The sequence below is a fragment of the Salvelinus fontinalis genome, chromosome 22 (assembly GCF_029448725.1).
Source record: "Salvelinus fontinalis isolate EN_2023a chromosome 22, ASM2944872v1, whole genome shotgun sequence".
NCBI classification, from domain to species: Eukaryota; Metazoa; Chordata; class Actinopteri; order Salmoniformes; family Salmonidae; genus Salvelinus; species Salvelinus fontinalis.
The window spans coordinates 27,023,906-27,040,601 of record NC_074686.1 but is presented as its reverse complement, the minus strand read 5'-3'; the positions used below and the strand labels follow the sequence as shown (position 1 = coordinate 27,040,601).

General features: G+C 46.3%; 1 protein-coding gene across 2 annotated transcripts in view; it reads right to left on the bottom strand.

The window, feature by feature from the left end:
• Positions 1 to 16,696, bottom strand: part of LOC129820111 (collagen alpha-1(XVI) chain-like) — a 133,850-nt gene that overhangs the window by 4,056 nt on the left and 113,098 nt on the right. For both annotated transcript variants that reach the window (XM_055876998.1, XM_055876999.1), the window contains 18 exons: positions 13,702 to 13,746; positions 11,788 to 11,841; positions 11,650 to 11,703; positions 11,503 to 11,556; positions 11,251 to 11,295; positions 10,461 to 10,514; positions 10,262 to 10,297; positions 10,054 to 10,116; positions 9,673 to 9,744; positions 9,415 to 9,468; positions 9,232 to 9,276; positions 2,408 to 2,452; positions 2,185 to 2,238; positions 1,957 to 2,010; positions 1,789 to 1,839; positions 1,202 to 1,291; positions 1,025 to 1,060; positions 875 to 919 (listed from right to left, as the gene is read on the bottom strand). In XM_055876998.1, coding sequence (XP_055732973.1) covers positions 875 to 919; positions 1,025 to 1,060; positions 1,202 to 1,291; positions 1,789 to 1,839; positions 1,957 to 2,010; positions 2,185 to 2,238; positions 2,408 to 2,452; positions 9,232 to 9,276; positions 9,415 to 9,468; positions 9,673 to 9,744; positions 10,054 to 10,116; positions 10,262 to 10,297; positions 10,461 to 10,514; positions 11,251 to 11,295; positions 11,503 to 11,556; positions 11,650 to 11,703; positions 11,788 to 11,841; positions 13,702 to 13,746 — 951 coding nt within the window. The remainder of the gene's footprint in view (positions 1 to 874; positions 920 to 1,024; positions 1,061 to 1,201; positions 1,292 to 1,788; positions 1,840 to 1,956; positions 2,011 to 2,184; positions 2,239 to 2,407; positions 2,453 to 9,231; positions 9,277 to 9,414; positions 9,469 to 9,672; positions 9,745 to 10,053; positions 10,117 to 10,261; positions 10,298 to 10,460; positions 10,515 to 11,250; positions 11,296 to 11,502; positions 11,557 to 11,649; positions 11,704 to 11,787; positions 11,842 to 13,701; positions 13,747 to 16,696) is intronic.

Here is a 16,696-nt window from a genome sequence, read left to right as displayed (position 1 = left end):
GGGAGGCATCCACAACCTCCCTGTGTCAGTAAATGCACTCTGTAAGTACCCTACACACTATATTGTAAACAGCATCAGACTGACATCTGTGATGGATGTGGAACAAAGCAGGCATTTATGAAGGGCTAATGTTTACACGTCACCACTGGACACTGGACGCCAACGATGACAGAAGAGAGAGAAGAAGGAGAAGAGCGGAGAGCTCCTCTGTAATTTGTACTACTGCAGCTAAAAGCCATGACAATACCTTCCTGTCACAATGACAAATCGCCTCATCTCACGTAGCGTCCGCAGTTAATAGCATTATCCAGGGGACAGAGAATAACTCTATTGGCAACTACTGTATCTAGTGTAGAGGGCTATGTAGTATGAGCTATTGCCAGGGAAAGTAGGGCATTTGAGGGGAATGTAGAAAATGGAGGATGATGCCAAAAGGGGTTAGTCAAATAAAGGGGCCCAGGGCTCTGTGGTCAAAAGTAGTGCACTATATAGGGAATTTGGGGCATAATAAATGTCTGGGTTAGGGAGTCTGCTGAATAAGCCAAAACCAACGGAGTGTGTGCACAACCACGGCCCTGCCAACACAACAGCCCTCAGCCATTGGACTACACTACTCATAATCCTTTATGGTAGTGGAGGCCATATCTGAGGTAACCAGTGGTTTAATAGCGTGGCTGCTCGTGGTAATTTGTCTTTGCCGACAAACACACACACACACACACACACACACACACACACACACACACACACACACACACACACACACACACACACACACACACACACACACACACACACACACACACACACACACACACACACACACACACACACACACAGACAAATACACACACTGGAGAGCAGTGACTCTTACCTTTTGACCACATTGTCCATTGTCTCCTGGCAGACCAGGTGATCCCTGTGAACAGAAGATGATCAGTGAGAGAACAAGGTTGTAAATATAATAAGGCTACATTCATGTTTCTGTCATCATGACAAACACCACATCAGAAGGGTTACTCACGTCTTTACCCGCAGCTCCATCACTGCCTGGTTCTCCCTGAGAGACCGAGGAAGAAGGAAATGAAAACAGTGATTAAGGTTCAACTCGTCCCCATGCTACCAACACAGAACAAGGAAATGCATATCTATCATCTTCTATATGTATCGTGTTGAAACCAATAGGATTGTGTGTACTGACCATCATTCCTGGATGACCGGGGGGTCCAGCAGGGCCAACCATCCCTGGTAGCCCTCTGTCTGCAGCCTGGCCTTTCTCCCCCTTTATACCCTAGAGAGAGTGAGAGAGAGAGAGAGAGAGAGAGAGAGAGAGAGAGAGAGAGAGAGAGAGAGAGAGAGAGAGAGAGAGAGAGAGAGAGAGAGAGAGAGAGAAAGATAGATAGAGAGAGAGTGAGAGAGATACAGACAGAGAGAGTGAGAGAAAGAGAGGGAGAAGAGAGATGAGAGAGAGAATGAGTGAGAGAGAAAGAGAGAATGAGTGAGAGAAAGAGAGAGAATGAGGGAGAGAAAGAGAGAGAATGAGGGAGAGAAAGAGAGAGCGAGAGAGAGGGAAAGAATGAGAAAGAGGGAGAGAGAGAAGACAGAGAAAAACAACAGAGAAAGAGTCATGATTAACCTTGCCTGAGACATAACTCTGACATAACACAACGCTAACACGGAATTTAATCATGCAGATAATCCAGGATTGGATGCAGATGACACATGGTTTGATAACCGTTCCTTCTACATTAGAAAATACATATTGATGATGATAATATTTCTTCTCACCACTCCTGCTGGGCCTGCCGGTCCTGGGGGCCCCGCTGCTCCCGCAGAACCCTATCAAAAAAACATAACCTGGTAGCTACATTTTCACACACACAAACCTTATTAACAGACACAGTCTATACAACCACATAAACCAAGAGTCATATAGGTGAAAGGTCATGTACTCACAAGCTGTCCTGTGGGACCGGGTCGACCCTGAGGCCCTGGGGCTCCGGCGTCACCCTGACAAAGTTAAAGGTCATTTCAATGAGACTCAACACACAGTCATAATTCATTGGCCCATAATGACAACATCATCATTGGTTTTATTTACCACTCATTAATTTCATATGAACATCATTCAAACATCAAACAACATGAATTGAGCAGGTGCATGAAACGTTTGGTTTGACTCACTTCAAGTCCTGGTCTACCAGCTGTCCCCGGTGGGCCTACAGGTCCAGCATCACCCTGAAGAGAGGAGAAAGAGAGAAATGGAGAGCATGGGGGAAAAGTGAGGGAGTACCCAGCATCCATGACAACGGGCTAATAATCTGTATTGGTGTACTGTACGGTAGCAGACATCAAACAGACACACTGAAGAGAGTAGGGGGTGTGTCTGTGTGTGTGGTTGACTCACCTTCTGTCCAGGGAAGCCAACATGTCCATGCTTCCCTTTGAAACCCTGAGAGCAGATAGATCAACAATAAACACAACATACATCAAATCAAATTAGTTATAAGCGATGAATACAACAGGTGTAGACCTTGAAATGTTTACTTACAAGCCCCTAACCAACAATGCAGTTTAAAAAATACAAATAAGAATAAGAAATAAAAGTAACAAGTAATTAAAGAGCAGCAGTAAAATAACAATAGCGAGACTATGTACAGGGGGTACCGGTACAGAGTCAATGTGCAGGGGCACCGGTTAGTTGAGGTAATATGTACATGTAGGTAGAGTTAATAAAGTGACTACGCATAGATAATAACAGAGTGTAGCAGCAGCATAAAAGAGGGGGGCAATGCAAATAGTCTGGGTAGCCATTTGACTAGATGTTCAGGAGTCTTATGGCTTGGGGGTAGAAGCTGTTTGGAAGCCTCATGGACCTAGACTTGGTGCTCCGGGTACCGCGTGCCATGCAGTAGCAGAGAGAACAGTCTATGACTACGGTGGCTGGAGTCTTCGACAATTTTTAGGGCCTTCCTCTAGATCACAGCTTTCAACACAACACACATCACATCTCACACACAGCTTTCAGTTTACATACACTTAGGTTGGAGTCATTAAAACTCGTTCTTCAATCACTCCACATATTTCTTGTTAACAAACTATAGTTTTGGCAAGTCGGTTAGGACATCTACCCTGTGCATGACACAAGTAATTTATCCAACAATTGTTTACAGACAGATTATTCCACTTATAATTCACTGTATCACAATTCCAGTGGGTCAGAAGTTTACATACACTAAGTTGACTGTGCCTTTAAACAGCTTGGAAATTCTAGAAAAGGATGTCATGGCTTTAGAAACTAATGATGGGCTAATTGACATAATTTGAGTCATTTGGAGGTGTACCTGTGGATGTATTTCAAGGAATACCTTCAAACGCATTGCCTCTTTGCTTGACATCATGGGAAAATCAAAAGAAATCAGTCAAGACCTCAGAAAAAATATTGACCTCCACAAGTTTGTTTCATCCTTGGGAGCAATTTCCAAACACCTGAAGGTACCACATTCATCTGTACAAACAATAGTACGCAGGTATAAACACCATGGGACCATGCAGCCGTCATACCACTCAGGAAGGAGACGCGTTCTGTCTCCTAGAGATGAACGTACTTTGGTGCGAAAAGTGCAAATCAATCCCAGAACAACAGCAAAGGACCTTGTGAAGATGCTGAAGGAAACAGGTAAAAACGTATCTATATCCACAGTAAAACGAGTCCTTTATTGACATAACCTGATAGGCCGCTCAGCAAGGAAGAAGCCACTGCTCCAAAACCGCCATAAAAAGCCAGACTATGGTTTGCAACTGCACATGGGGACAAAGATCGTACTTTTTGGAGAAATGTTCTCTGGTCTGATGAAAAAAAAATAGAACCGTTTGGCCATAATGGCCATCGTTATGTTTGGAGGAAAAAGGGGGAGGCTTGCAAGCCGAAGAACACCATCCTAACAGTGAAGCACGGGGGTGGCAGCATCATGTTGTGGGGGTGCTTTGCTGCAGGAGGGACTGGTGCACTTCACAAAATAGATGGCATCATGAGGTAGGAAAATTATGTAGATATATTGAAGCATATCTCAAGACATCAGTCAGGAAATTAACTTCTTTGGGGTAGGGGGAAGTATTTTCACGTCCGGATGAAGAGCGTGACCAGAGTAAACTGCCTGCTACTTAGGCCCAGATCCTAGGATATGCATATTATTAGTAAATTTGGATAGAAAACACTTTGAAGTTTCTAAAACTGTTTGAATGATGTGTGTGAGTATAACAGAACTCATATGGCAGGCAAAAACCTGAGAAAAAATCCAACCAGGAAGTGGGAAATCTGAGGTTTGTAGGTGTTCAACTCTTTGCTTATCCAAGATACAGTGGAAATGGGGTCATGTTGCACTTCCTAAGGCTTCCACTAGATGTCAACACTATATAGAACCTTGTTTGAAGCTTCTCCTGGGAAGTGGGGGCGAATGGGAGGAGATTGAGTAAGGTCTCTCCCAGAGTGCCACGAGCTGACCATGCGCTGACCATGCGCGTTCATGTGAGAGTTAGCTGCGTTCCATCGCATTTCTGAAGACAAAGGAATTCTCCGATTGGAACATTATTGAAGATTTATGTTAAAAAAATCCTAAAGATTGATTCTATACATCGTTTGACATGTTTCAAAAAGACTGTAATGGAACCTTTTGGACCGTACTTTCCGCTGGACTTGCACGCGCATCGTGAGTTTAGATTGTGTACTGAACGCGCGAACAACAAGGAGGAATTTGGACATAAATGATGGACATTATCGAACAAAACAAATATTTATTGTGGAACTGGGATTCCTGGGAGTGCATTCTGATGAAGATCATCAAAGGTAAGGGAATATTTATAATGCTATTTCTGACTTCTGTTGACTCCAACATGGCGGATATCTCTTTGGGTTGATTTGTCGTCTGAACGCCGTACTCAGATTATTGCATGGTTTGCTTTTTCCGTAAAGTTTTTTTGAAATCTGACACAGCGGTTGTATTAAGGAGAAGTGGATCTAAAATTCCATGTATAACACTTGTATTTTCATCAACATTTATGATGACTATTTCTGTAAATTGATGTGGCTCTCTGCAAAATCACCGGATGTTTTGGAACTACTGAACATAACGCGCCAATGTAAACTGAGATTTTTGGATATAAATATGATCTTTACCGAACAAAACATACATGTATTGTATAACATGAAGTCCTATGAGTGTCATCTGATTCATTTTATCTATATTTCTGCTTTTTGTGACTCCTCTCTTTGGCTGGAAAAATGGCTGTGTTTTTCTTTGAATAGGCACTCACCTAACATAATCGTTTGGTTTGCTTTCGTCATAAAGCCTATTTGAATTCGGACACTGTGGCTGGATTTACAACAAGTGTATCTTTACAATGGTGTAAAATACATGTATGTTTGAGAAATTTTAATGATGGGATTTCTGTTGTTTTGAATTTGGCGCCCTGCAGTTTCACTGGCTGTTGACGAGGTGAGACGCTACCGTCCCACATACCCTAGAGAAGTTAAAGCTTGGTCGCAAATGGGTCTTCCAAATGGACAATGACCCCAAGCATACTTCCAAAGTTGTAGCAAAATGGCTTAAGGACAACAAAGTCAAGGTATTGGAGTGGCCATCACAAAGCCCTGACCTGAATCCTATAGAAAAATTGTGGGCAGAACTGAAAAAGCGTGTGCGAGCAAGGAGGTGTCACGTTCCTGACCTATTTCTGTTAATTTGTTATATGTGTTAGTTGGTCAGGACGTGAGTTTGGGTGGGCATTCTATGTTTTCTGTTTCTGTGTTGGTTTATTGGGTTGCCTGGTATGGCTCTTAATTAGAGGCAGGTGTTTGGCGTTCCTCTAATTAAGAGTCATATTTAGGTAGGCGTTGTCACAGTGTTCGTGGTGGGTGATTGTCTTCCGTGTCTGTGTCTGTACACCACGCTGGACTGTTTACGGTTTGTTCGGTTTGTGTAGCCTATGTTCCTATTCGTGCGTTTTCTTGTTTTATGTAAGTACGTCGTCTAGGTCTGTCTACACCGTTTGTTGTTTTTGTTAGTTTAATCAAGTTCGTGTTTTGTTAATAAAATATGTCTGTTCTCTACGCTGCGCCTTGGTTCCCTCAATACTCCTCCTCTTCCGAAGATGAAGAGGAGGAGGACTGCCGTTACAGAATCACCCACCAAGAATCCAGAACCAAGCAGCGTAATTTGGAGCAACGGGGAAGTATACAGGACTTGTGGAGTTGGGAGCAAATATTTAACGGAGAAGGACCATGGGCTAAAGTGAATCACCGTCCATGGGAACAGCTGGAGGCAGCTCGGAGAGTGGAGGAAAAGAGAGAGAGGAACCGGAGTTATGAGGGAGCGCGTCTTGCACGGAAGCCCAAAAAGCCCGTGAGTAACACCCAAATATTTCTTGGGGGGGGACTAAGAGGTAGTGGGCCAAGGGCAGGTAGGAGACCTGCGCCCACTTCCCAGGCTTACCGTGGAGAGCGGGAGTACGGGCAGGCGCCGTGTTACGCAGTAGAGCGCACGGTGTCTCCTGTACGAGTGCATAGCCCAGTGCGGGTTATTCCACCTCCCCGCACTGGTAGGGCTAGATTGGGTATTGAGCCAGGTGTCATGAGGCCGGCTCAACGCGTCTGGTCTCCAGTGCGTCTCCACGGGCCGGCATACATGGCACCTGCCTTACGCATGGTTTCCCCGGTTCGCCTACATAGGCCGGTGCGGGTTATTCCACCTCCCCGCACTGGTCGGGCGACCGGGAGCATTCAACCAGGTAAGGTTGGGCAGGCTCAATGCTCAAGAGTGCCAGTACGCCTCCACGGTCCGGTATTTCCGGAGCCACCTCCCCGCCCCAGCCTAGTACCTACAGTGCCTACACTACGCACTAGGCTACCAGTGCGTCTCCTGAGCCCAGTTCCTCCTCCACGCACTCTCCCTGTAGTGCGTGTATCCAGTTCGGTGCCTCCAGTTCCGGCACCACGCACTAAGCCTCCTGTGCGTCTCCAGAGCCCTGTACACACTGCTTCTTCTCCCCCTACTAATCCTGATGTGCTTGTCCTCAGCCCGGTGTTACCAGTGCCGGTACCACGCACCAGGTATAGAGTGGGCTTTGAGAGTCCAGTGTGCCCTGTCCCTGCTCCCCGCACTAGTATGAAGGTGCGTGTCCTTAGCCCGGTGCCTCCAGTTCCGGCACCACGCACCAGGTCTACAGTGCGCCTTATCCGGCCAGAGCCATCCGTCTCCCCAGCGCCATCTGAGCCATCCGTCTCCCCAGCGCCATCTGAGCCATCCGTCTCCCCAGCGCCGTCTGAGCCATCCGTCTGCAATGAGCCTGCAAAGCCGCCCGTCTGAGCTATGAGCCTGCAAAGCCGCCCGTCTGCCATGAGCCTACAGAGCCGTCAGCCAGACAGGAGCCGCTAGAGCCGCCCGCCAGACAGGAGCCGCTAGAGCCGTCCGTCAGACAGGATCTGCCAGAGCCGCCAACCAGACAGGATCTGCCAGAGCCGCCAACCAGACAGGATCTGCCAGAGCCGCCAATCAGACAGGATCTGCCAGAGCCGCCAACCAGACAGGATCTGCCAGAGCCGCCAGCGAGCCATGAGCGGCCAGAGCCGTCAGAGAGCCATGAGCGTCCAGAGCCGTCAGCCTGCCATGAGCGTCGAGAGCCGTCAGCCTGCCATGAGCGTCGAGAGCCGTCAGCCTGCCATGAGCGTCGAGAGCCGTCAGCCAGCCATGAGCGTCGAGAGCCGTCAGCCAGCCATGAGCGTCGAGAGCCGTCAGCCAGCCATGAGCGTCGAGAGCCGTCAGCCAGCCATGAGCGTCGAGAGCCGTCAGCCAGCCATGAGCGTCGAGAGCTGTCAGCCAGCCATGAGCGTCGAGAGCCGTCAGCCAGCCATGAGCGTCGAGAGCCGTCAGCCTGCCATGAGCGTCCAGATTCGTCAGTCAGCCATGAGCTGCCCTTCAGCCTGAAACGGCTATATACCCAGAACTGCCCATCAGTCCAGAGCTGTCTCTCTGTCCGGAGCTGCCTTTCAGTCCGGAGTTGCCCCTCTATCATGATCTCCCTCTCTATCTTGATCTACCTCTATATTCTGATCTATCCCTCTGTCTTGATCTATCTCTCTGTCCCGGTGCTGTCCCTATCATTGATGTTACTAAGAAGATTTTGTGGGGGTAAAAGGAGGGTGGACATTCTTAGGGGGAGATGGAGGCTAGGATGGATTATGGTGGGGTGGGGACCTCGCCCGGAGCCTGAGCCACCACCGTGGTCAGATGCCCACCCAGACCCTCCCCTAGACTTTGTGCTGGTGCGCCCAGAGTTCGCACCTTATGGGGGGGGTTATGTCACGTTCCTGACCTATTTCTGTTAATTTGTTATATGTGTTAGTTGGTCAGGACGTGAGTTTGGGTGGCATTCTATGTTTTCTGTTTCTGTGTTGGTTTATTGGGTTGCCTGGTATGGCTCTTAATTAGAGGCAGGTGTTTGGCGTTCCTCTAATTAAGAGTCATATTTAGGTAGGCGTTGTCACAGTGTTCGTGGTGGGTGATTGTCTTCCGTGTCTGTGTCTGTACACCACGCGGGACTGTTTACGGTTTGTTCGGTTTGTGTAGCCTATGTTCCTATTCGTGCGTTTTCTTGTTTTATGTAAGTACGTCGTCTAGGTCTGTCTACACCGTTTGTTGTTTTTGTTAGTTTAATCAAGTTCGTGTTTCGTTAATAAAATATGTCTGTTCTCTACGCTGCGCCTTGGTTCCCTCAATACTCCTCCTCTTCCGAAGATGAAGAGGAGGAGGACTGCCGTTACAGGAGGCCTACAAACCTGACTCAGTTACACCAGCTCTGTCAGGAGGAATGGTCAAAACTCACCCAACTTATTATGGGAAGCTTGTGGAAGGCTACCCGAACGTTTGACCCAAGTTAAACAATTTAAAGGCAATGCTACCAAATACTAATTGAGTGTATGTAAACTTCTGACCCACTGGGAATGTGATGAAAAAAAAAAAAAGCTGAAATAAATTATTCTCTCTACTCCTATTCTGACATTTCATGTTCTTAAAATAAAGTGGTGATCCTAACTAACCTAATACATGGAATTTTTACAAGGATTAAATGTCAGGAATTGTGAAAAACTGAGTTTAAATCTATTTGGCTAAGGTGTATGTAAACTTCTGACTTCAACTGTATGTAGGGGTCATGTAAAGGTGAAAGGGCACTCACTGGGATTCCTCTGGGTCCTACTGTTCCTGGAATCCCTGGCTCACCCTGAGAGAGAGAGAGAGAGAGAGAGAGAGACAGAGAGAAAAGAGAGGAAGGGGGAGGTGGGACAGAGAGGGGAGTTCAATTCAAGTCATCCTACTTAACCACTTACATCGACTAACAATAATATCTACTACCTCTTACCCTCACTCCTGGTTTCCCATCTTTACCGTCCAATCCCTCAAATCCAGGAGGTCCCTTTGGGGCACACACGCACGCACGCACGCACGCACGCACGCACGCACGCACGCACGCACGCACGCACACACACACACACACACACACACACACACACACACACACACACACACACACGCAGAGAGGGAAGAGAATTCTTTAAACTCATCGTTCGTGAATTTTTTTTTTGCACTATATCTTGTGATAATGCACAGACACACTCACCTGCAAGCCAGGAGACCCAGAAGAACCTGGAGGTCCAGACGAGCCCTGCGGACCTTGTGCTCCATCATTACCCTGAGAGAGTGAGAGAGAGTGAGAGAGAGAGAGAGAGAGAGAGAGAGAGTGAGAGAGTGAGAGAGAGAGAGTGAGAGAGAGAGAGTGAGAGAGATAGAGTGAGAGAGATAGAGTGAGAGAGAGAGAGAGAGAGAGAGAGAGAGAGAGAGTGAGTGAGTGAGAGAGAGAGAGAGAGAGAGAGCGAGAGAGAGAGCGAGAGAGAGAGAGAGAGAGAGAGAGAGGACATTAGAGACATTACCAGTATCCTCACTATTAAGTAGAAACAGATATAGGAAACAGAACAAAACGTAGTATGAGAAGTTGCTCTACCTTGTCAGCCTTGGCTCCAGGTGGTCCTTCTCTTCCTTGTTTCCCAGGGGGACCAGGGGGGCCCTACAAAGTTCAAATGTACCTTACAGTCATCACCATTGTTAGTTGACCACACAACAGTTGACCACAACCTTCTTCCAGTTGCTACGGTCACATGCCAATAGATATTTAACTAACTCAGTCATAAAGTAGACTTGACTCTACTCACCGGTGTACCTGGGAATCCTGGTTGCCCTTGGGAGCCCTAAAAAGGTGGAGGGATCACATCAGTATGTGTGTGTGTGTGTGTGTGTGTGTGTGTGTGTGTGTGTGTGTGTGTGTGTGTGCATGTGTGTGAGTGTTGAGTCTGTTTTTTGAACACAGCATTTGAAACGTATATTTGAAATGCATATTGCATTGTAATATACCTGATTTCCCTTCGGTCCATCGGAACCTGCCAGTCCAGCCTCTCCTTTGGGTCCCTTTGGACCAACAGACAGCAATATTTTAACATGGACAGAGACTCGAACCAAAACCTTGAAAGCAGAACATTCTCCAGAGGACATGAAGTCATGAAGATCAGGGATATGGATGAGGTTATGCGTAAGACATAAGGATGTGGGGATAAAGAGGGTGAGGGATGAGTTTATGGATGATACGTTATAGGGACGAGGGATAAATATGTGGGGATGAGGTTATGGATGATAGGTTATAGAGGCGAGGGATAAAGGGGATTAGGTTATGGATGATAAATTACAGGGACAAGGGATTAAGACGTGGGGATGAGGTTATGGATGATAGGTTATAGGGATGAGGAATAAAGGGGATAAGGTTATGAATGATAGGTTATACAGTAGAGGCGAGGGATAAAGGGGATGAGGTTACGGATGATAAGTTATAGGGATGAGGAATAAAGGGGATAAGGGGATGAGGTTATGGATGATAGGCTATACAGTAGGGGCGAGGGATAAAGGGGATGGGGTTACAGATGATAAGTTATAGGGGCGAGGGATAAATGGTATGAGTTTATGGATGATAAGTAATAGGGTCGAGGGATAAAGGGGATGAGGTTATGGATGATAAATTATAGGGGTGAGGGATAAAGGGGATGAGGTTATGGATGATAAATTATAGGGGTGAGGGATAAAGGGGTTGATGTTATGGATGATAAGTTATAGGTGCGAGGGATAACGGGGATGAGGGGATGAGGTTACGGACCGCTACTCCAGCCTTTCCCTGGTATCCTGGGTTGCCTGGTGGACCCTGTAGGAAAGAGGACTGGGTTAGGACACTATCTCACACTCACTGTAGTAATAAAATAGAACCCAACAAACGCATAGTTATCTACTCACTATCTGACATGTCAACTGCTACAGATATTCTGTTAAATCAGGTTTCTTAGACTATCCAAATGAAGTGAAACCCCCATCACATGTAGAGTGTTTAACGACTGTGTTTGTTCATGTTTACCGATTCTCCCATCGTTCCCGCACCGCCTGGTGTCCCTCTCTCGCCCTTCAGGCCCTGTCAATCAATCAGTCAGTCAGTCAATCAATATGTACAATATGTTCTTTAATATTCATATAAATGTGATGACAGGAAGTTGATGTATCTTACAGGAAGCCCAGGTGGTCCCATAGAACCTGGGTATCCATTAGTCCCTGGAGGGCCCTGAGAGACACCATAAAGATGCATAAATAATGTATCTAATCAAACTTGATCTAACATGTATTGATGAGGGTAGCCATGACTCACCGTTTCACCCTTCACACCTGGTGGTCCTGCTGTTCCTCTCTCACCCTGCTGACCCTGGAGAGGAGAGAGGATGGAAGGAAAGAGGGAGAGAGGTGATGAGGGAGAAAGGTGAGGAGAGGAGGGATGGAGCGAGGGAGAGGTGAGGAGAGGAGCGAGGGAGAGGTGAGAGGTGAAGAGGGAGGACAGAAGATTAGAGAGGGAGAGAGGAGAGAGGAGAGGGAAGGAAATATGACGAGAGGGAACAAAGACAGAAGTGAGAAAAGAAACAGAAGAGATCATAAAAGAAAGGCGATTTGAGGACTATAAGTTTAGAATGAGAGCTATCTGTGTCATCTCCATCATCTCAGCAATGTAGTTACATATCCCCATATTCCCTGGGAGAGGAGAAGTAGAACACTAAATTAAATCTCTATTCAGACTTACAAACACTGCAGAGGTAGAAGGCATTACCCTGGCCTACACACACACACACACACACACACACACACACACACACACACACACACACACACACACACACACACACACACACACACACACACACACACACACACACACACACACACACACACACACACACACACACACACACACACACACACACACACACACACACACAATCCAAGGACAAGACCAGTCAATACAGTATGAGGGAGACAGTGAAGTCTTCTTTCCATTTCCAATGTTCCACTGAGAACTTCTAAATGTGACTTTATCTCTTGTTCTGTGACCTGCTGCTCTCTCTAAGAGGATTCAATGCAGGCGATGTAGTTCCATGACCGTGACCAAACCATACTGACACCCTCAGAGTCAGCAACCCTCTCCCCAAACCAGCCAGAGGACTCATTTATTACGGATTGTATTGATTTTCATAATGCAGTCAATGTATTTCAGACGACGGCTCTCTGCATTGCTCTCTTCTCTAGCTATCCTTCTTCTCTCACTTTCTGTCCCCATTTCTATCTTCCTTACCCCTCTCTGTCTCCATATCTGTTCTCTCTCGCTCTCCCCTCTAATATACAAGGCTACTGGCAGCGTAAAGCTATTCAAATCCCTGTTATAGATTCAGTTCAATGTCTTACCAATGTAGCTGAGTTTCATTACGATGAAAAATGTTTCTCAGCTGCTACTAATCAATCAGAGAAAATAATACAAAACGGAGTGCGGAAGAAACGCACACACACACACACACACACACACACACACACACACACACACACACACACACACACACACACACACACACACACACACACACACACACACACACACACACACACACACACACACACACACACCTGGAATTAAAGCCGCTTAACGTTTCAAAATGGATTCCATGCTGGGCTCGCACCGTTCAACCATTACTGACTTCCATTCGCTAAAACAATGGAATGATATAAGGGGGGTTGGCGTGTTCACTGCATGGCACTACCACTCTCCATCACTTAGACAGGGGAAATAATTGAACAACTGGTGAGACAATAGAGTGGTTTCCTCATCTGAAATAACTTTCATTAAAGAGCTGTAGAGATGGAGATGGCAGAGCTAAATCACTATGAGCACCCCCTCCTGCTGATTTAAAGGGATTCAACACTCGCACACAGCGCTGATAGAGTTTCAAATTATGAAATTATCCTTGAAATAGAAGACAGCTGTGTGTGCTGACAATCTACACTGACGATGGCCTGAGGCCGAAATGTTTGTGTTTTGTTTTCACCTTCCATTTATGTACTGATTTTTTGGGGCACCAAGATGTTCTAAACACTTTTATTTGATTTTTCCGATTTGGATTTATTCCTTTTCAGAACAGTTCTCCATCTCTTCCAGTTTCAAAGCAGAAGAAAGATATGGAGAGACAGACACAAACACACACACAGTATAGTATAGTACAGTATATAAATGTAGTAAACTCACAGTAAGTCCAGATGAGCCTTGAGGACCAGGAAAACCAGGAGGACCCTGTAGAGAAACAGGCAATGAGAGGGGCAACTAAAACAACTGTTCTAAGCTCAGCATTGTAAACAGCAACACTGACCCTTAGCCTGTTATGGTACTACTCCAATCAGCTGAAGGGATACTCATGGATATGGTGGAAATTGGCTGTATAGACAAATTGGCTGACAACTTCACCAAAATGATAAGCGTGCATCGATGAGGTGGTGTTAGGACTCTGAACGGTCAGATAGACAAGAACAATGACAAGAAGCTGCCATGTGGGGAATCGTAGGGCTCCTTATATCTTCTTATTGATACTATGCCTTTTTGTTTTGACTGATGTCACGTCTATGCTAATATGGCTAAAATTCACTAGCTAGCTAACCAACAACTGTAACAATGTATTTGAGAGACAACAAGTTCAAATTTGTGCAAATCTATGTATGTTTTCAATAAACATTTGGAGACTAAATATAGTCTACATGTTGTCAACAAACTAAGCCAACTCTGTCTGTTTAGCCCCATAGTTGCGTAACACTATCTCTACTCTCCTCCCTTCTCCAAAAGTGTGCACACTTCCTGTTATTGATTTAAAAGCATTGGATTGGTGTAATCATTGGCTGGAGGGAGTTTCCACAATTGGTAAATTCACGATGGGAAGTGGAAACTTTGAGAGAAGGGTGGATATTTGGGAAGCAGCCTAATTGAATTCAAGGCCTATGTAGTTCTAAAACCTACCACTACAGTGGTCTATGACCTCACATTTCAAGTATCAACATGAAGATGCTTTACTCTGCATGATCCTTCACTGACGAAGCTTTATAAGAAACACAGGCCACGTAAACACTATGGCCATGGTCCAACACTAGAAACACAGGCCACGTAAACACTATGGCCATGGTCCAACACTAGAAACACAGGCCACGTAAACACTATGGCCATGGTCCAACACTAGAAACACAGACCACGTAAACACTATGGCCATGGTCAAACACTAGAAACACAGGCCACGTAAACACTATGGCCATGGTCCAACACTAGAAACACAGGCCACGTAAACACTATGGCCATGGTCCAACACTAGAAACACAGACCACGTAAACACTATGGCCATGGTCCAACACTAGAAACACAGGCCACGTAAACACTATGGCCATGGTCTAACACTAGAAACACAGACCACGTAAACACTATGGCCATGGTCCAACACTAGAAGCACAGGCCACGTAAACACTATGGCCATGGTCCAACACGAGAAACACAGACCACGTAAACAATATGGCCATGGTCCAACACTAGAAACACAGACCACGTAAACACTATGGCCATGGTCCAACACTAGAAACACAGACCACGTAAACACTATGGCCATGGTCCAACACGAGAAACACAGACCACGTAAACACTATGGCCATGGTCCAACACGAGAAACACAGACCACGTAAACACTATGGCCATGGTCCAACACTAGAAACACAGGCCACGTAAACACTATGGCCATGGTCCAACACTAGAAACAAAGACCACGTTAACACTATGGCCATTGTCCAACACTAGAAACACAGGCCACGTAAACACTATGGCCATGGTCCAACACTAGAAACACAGGCCACGTAAACACTATGGCCATGGTCCAACACTAGAAACACAGACCACGTAAACACTATGGCCATGGTCCAACACTAGAAACACAGGCCACGTAAACACTATGGCCATGGTCCAACACTAGAAACACAGGCCACGTAAACACTATGGCCATGGTCCAACACTAGAAACACAGGCCACGTAAACACAATTGGCCATGGTCCAACACTAGAAACACAGGCCACGTAAACACTATGGCCATGGTCCAACACTAGAAACACAGACCACGTAAACACTTTGGCCATGGTCCAACACTAGAAACACAGGCCACGTAAACACTATGGCCATGGTCCAACACTAGAAACACAGGCCACGTAAACACTATGGCCATGGTCCAACACTAGAAACACAGACCACGTAAACACTATGGCCATGGTCCAACACTAGAGACACAGGCCACGTAAACACTATGGCCATGGTCCAACACTAGAAACACAGACCACGTAAACACTATGGCCATGGTCCAACACTAGAAACACAGGCCACGTAAACACTATGGCCATGGTCCAACACTAGAAACACAGGCCACGTAAACACTATGGCCATGGTCCAACACTAGAAACACAGACCACGTAAACACTATGGCCATGGTCCAACACTAGAGACACAGGCCACGTAAACACTATGGCCATGGTCCAACACTAGAAACACAGGCCACGTAAACACTATGGCCATGGTCCAACACTAGAAACACAGACCACGTAAACACTATGGCCATGGTCCAACACTAGAAGCACAGGCCACGTAAACACTATGGCCATGGTCCAACACTAGAAACACAGGCCACGTAAACACTATGGCCATGGTCCAACACTAGAAACACAGGCCACGTAAACACTATGGCCATGGTCCAACACTAGAAACACAGGCCACGTAAACACTATGGCCATGGTCCAACACTAGAAACACAGACCACGTTAACACTATGGCCATGGTCCAACACTAGAAACACAGGCCACGTAAACACTATGGCCATGGTCCAACACTAGAAACACAGACCACGTAAACACTATGGCCATGGTCCAACACTAGAAACACAGACCACGTAAACACTATGGCCATGGTCCAACACTAGAAACACAGGCCACGTAAACACTATGGCCATGGTCCAACACTAGAAACACAGACCACGTAAACACTATGGCCATGGTCCAACACTAGACACAGACCACGTAAACACTATGGCCATGGTCCAACACTAGAAACACAGGCCACGTAAACACTATGGCCATGGTCCAACACTAGAAACACAGACCACGTTAACACTATGGTCATGGTCCAACACTAGAAACACAGGCCACATAAACACTATGGCCATGGTCCAACACTA